This window comes from Apaloderma vittatum, unplaced genomic scaffold (assembly GCF_000703405.1).
Source record: "Apaloderma vittatum isolate BGI_N311 unplaced genomic scaffold, ASM70340v1 scaffold32739, whole genome shotgun sequence".
In the NCBI taxonomy this organism is placed as follows: Eukaryota; Metazoa; Chordata; class Aves; order Trogoniformes; family Trogonidae; genus Apaloderma; species Apaloderma vittatum.
This window is the reverse complement of record NW_009736439.1, coordinates 7,023-8,798: the sequence shown is the minus strand read 5'-3', so window position 1 is coordinate 8,798 and position 1,776 is coordinate 7,023. Positions and strand designations below refer to the sequence as shown.

Here is a 1,776-nt window from a genome sequence, read left to right as displayed (position 1 = left end):
CCCAAGGACTTCACAGAGTAGTGCCTGCAATGTGCAGCCCTAAAGGTTTCCCCAGGACTCTGGTGGAGGGAACTGATCCACGTCCCCCATTTCATTGTAGGTTTGCTCTCCCATGGTGAAGGTCAGCTTGTACCGTAGCCTCACTTTCTCCTGGAGACAAGAGAGGAAGGATAAATGGTCAGAAGGGTGGCAAGAAAGTCATGAGGCACAAACCAATCAGGTCTCTAAGACGCTGCAGAGAGGACAGGGAGAGGGTGCCCTAGCAGCAAGACCAGCCTCTGCTCATGCCCCAGAGATGGTGCCGTTACCTTCTGTGGGTTAGCGAGCAGCAGAACTTGTGTGATGGCACTGGGGTGGACAATGGGGTTGAATGCCGGCAGCTCTGTGCCTGAGGGAGGCTGTAGCTTCACCTTCATCACCTAGAGAGAGAAAAGAGCATCCTCCGCACTCCTGAGGACTTGGTAGCCAGAGGCCCTGCTCCTGTATTTGGGAAGCTTCCACTGCTTAATCAAAGAGAAGAATATTGTGCTGGTTCCTGCTAATCCAAAAGCAACACAATTTGTTCTCAACCCCACAGAGCTCTCTGCACCCACTCTGTGTTTCCTGCAAAGGGAGAATCATACTTCAGCCTAGTCTGGGGACCTCAGCCCCAGCAGCTGCCTTACCTTGGGGACAGCAGACTGAAAGACAATATTGCGGATGGGCTGTGGGGCCGTGCTAAGCATAGAGATCACCACTACGAGCACGTCAGGCCTCTCAGGTAGGGCATCCTTAGCAAAGTGGAAGAGGACACGGAAGCCGTGCTGATCGTATACCGTCACAGGAAGGATGCTGCCTGTGGGAAAGGCAGGGACAGGCAGAAGTCAGCCAGGGTGGAACTAGCCCTGCAGCAACCTTTCCCCATCACCCAAACTCCATGCAAAGTGGCAGATACTGCTCCTCCTTAACCTCTACAAAATCCAACAAGCAAAAAGTTTCCTCACGTTCTTCCCTTCCACGTGCACATGGTTTGTTCCCCCCAAGCTTGACCCCCTCTTTCTCCCCGGCTCACTGGGTTTGATTGACTCCAGAGGCACAGTGATGTTGGCCAGCGAGATCTCCTGGGGCAGGCCAGTGGCCGGAGGCCGTGGTGGGACTGCAGGACTTCCTGCTGCTGTGGTGGCAGCTTGTGGAAGCGGAGCAGGTAGAGGCAGCTCTGAGGTCAGGGGCAGCGTGGGATTAGGGGAAACACTCTGAAGCACGGGCAGAGCACTGGGATTGTGGGCCGTGGTGCCAGAGCCGCTCCTGTTCTGAAGATCCCTCAGGGTGAGCCGAGGGGGTGGCTGCTGCTTCTCCCTGCAGGGAGAGAGTGAGAGAGAGGAAGGAGTGGAACGGGGTACTGAAATGTTGTTGTCTGATGCCCCAGAAATAGAAAAAACGGGGAGAGCTGCAAGATTACACTACCCCTGCTTACCATCGCACTTGTTGAGATTCTGGAGGCAAAGACTGTTGCAGCAGAGTCTTGCCTAGGAGGTCCAGGTAATCCAGGCCACTGGTGAAAGGAGAAGGTTTGGGGGAGGATGTGCCAGCATCTGCTTTGACTGGTGGCGTTGCCGTGAGAGGGGCGATACTGAGCTCATTGCTGTCCGATGACTGTAAAAGAGAGCAGAGAGCCCCGCAAGCAGGGCTGCATATCAGCACCGACCATCTGATGTGGGACATTTCCTTACCTATTCCATCTGCTGCTTTCACCACCCACCCCACCCTCTGCCCTGGCTCCTGGCACATTACCTGGAA

General features: G+C 55.1%; 1 protein-coding gene across 3 annotated transcripts in view; it reads right to left on the bottom strand.

Annotated features, from left to right (window-relative positions):
- Window positions 1-39: 39 nt before the first annotated feature.
- GGA1 (golgi-associated, gamma adaptin ear containing, ARF binding protein 1) overlaps window positions 40-1,776 on the bottom strand; it is an 8,614-nt gene continuing 6,877 nt past the window's right edge. For 2 of the 3 annotated variants that reach the window (XM_009876967.1, XM_009876969.1), the window contains 6 exons: window positions 1,454-1,639; window positions 1,232-1,335; window positions 1,052-1,150; window positions 666-835; window positions 309-419; window positions 40-150 (listed from right to left, as the gene is read on the bottom strand). In XM_009876967.1, the coding sequence (XP_009875269.1) occupies window positions 40-150; window positions 309-419; window positions 666-835; window positions 1,052-1,150; window positions 1,232-1,335; window positions 1,454-1,639 (781 nt within the window). The remainder of the gene's footprint in view (window positions 151-308; window positions 420-665; window positions 836-1,051; window positions 1,151-1,231; window positions 1,336-1,453; window positions 1,640-1,776) is intronic. The other variant, XM_009876968.1, reaches the window with a different exon arrangement.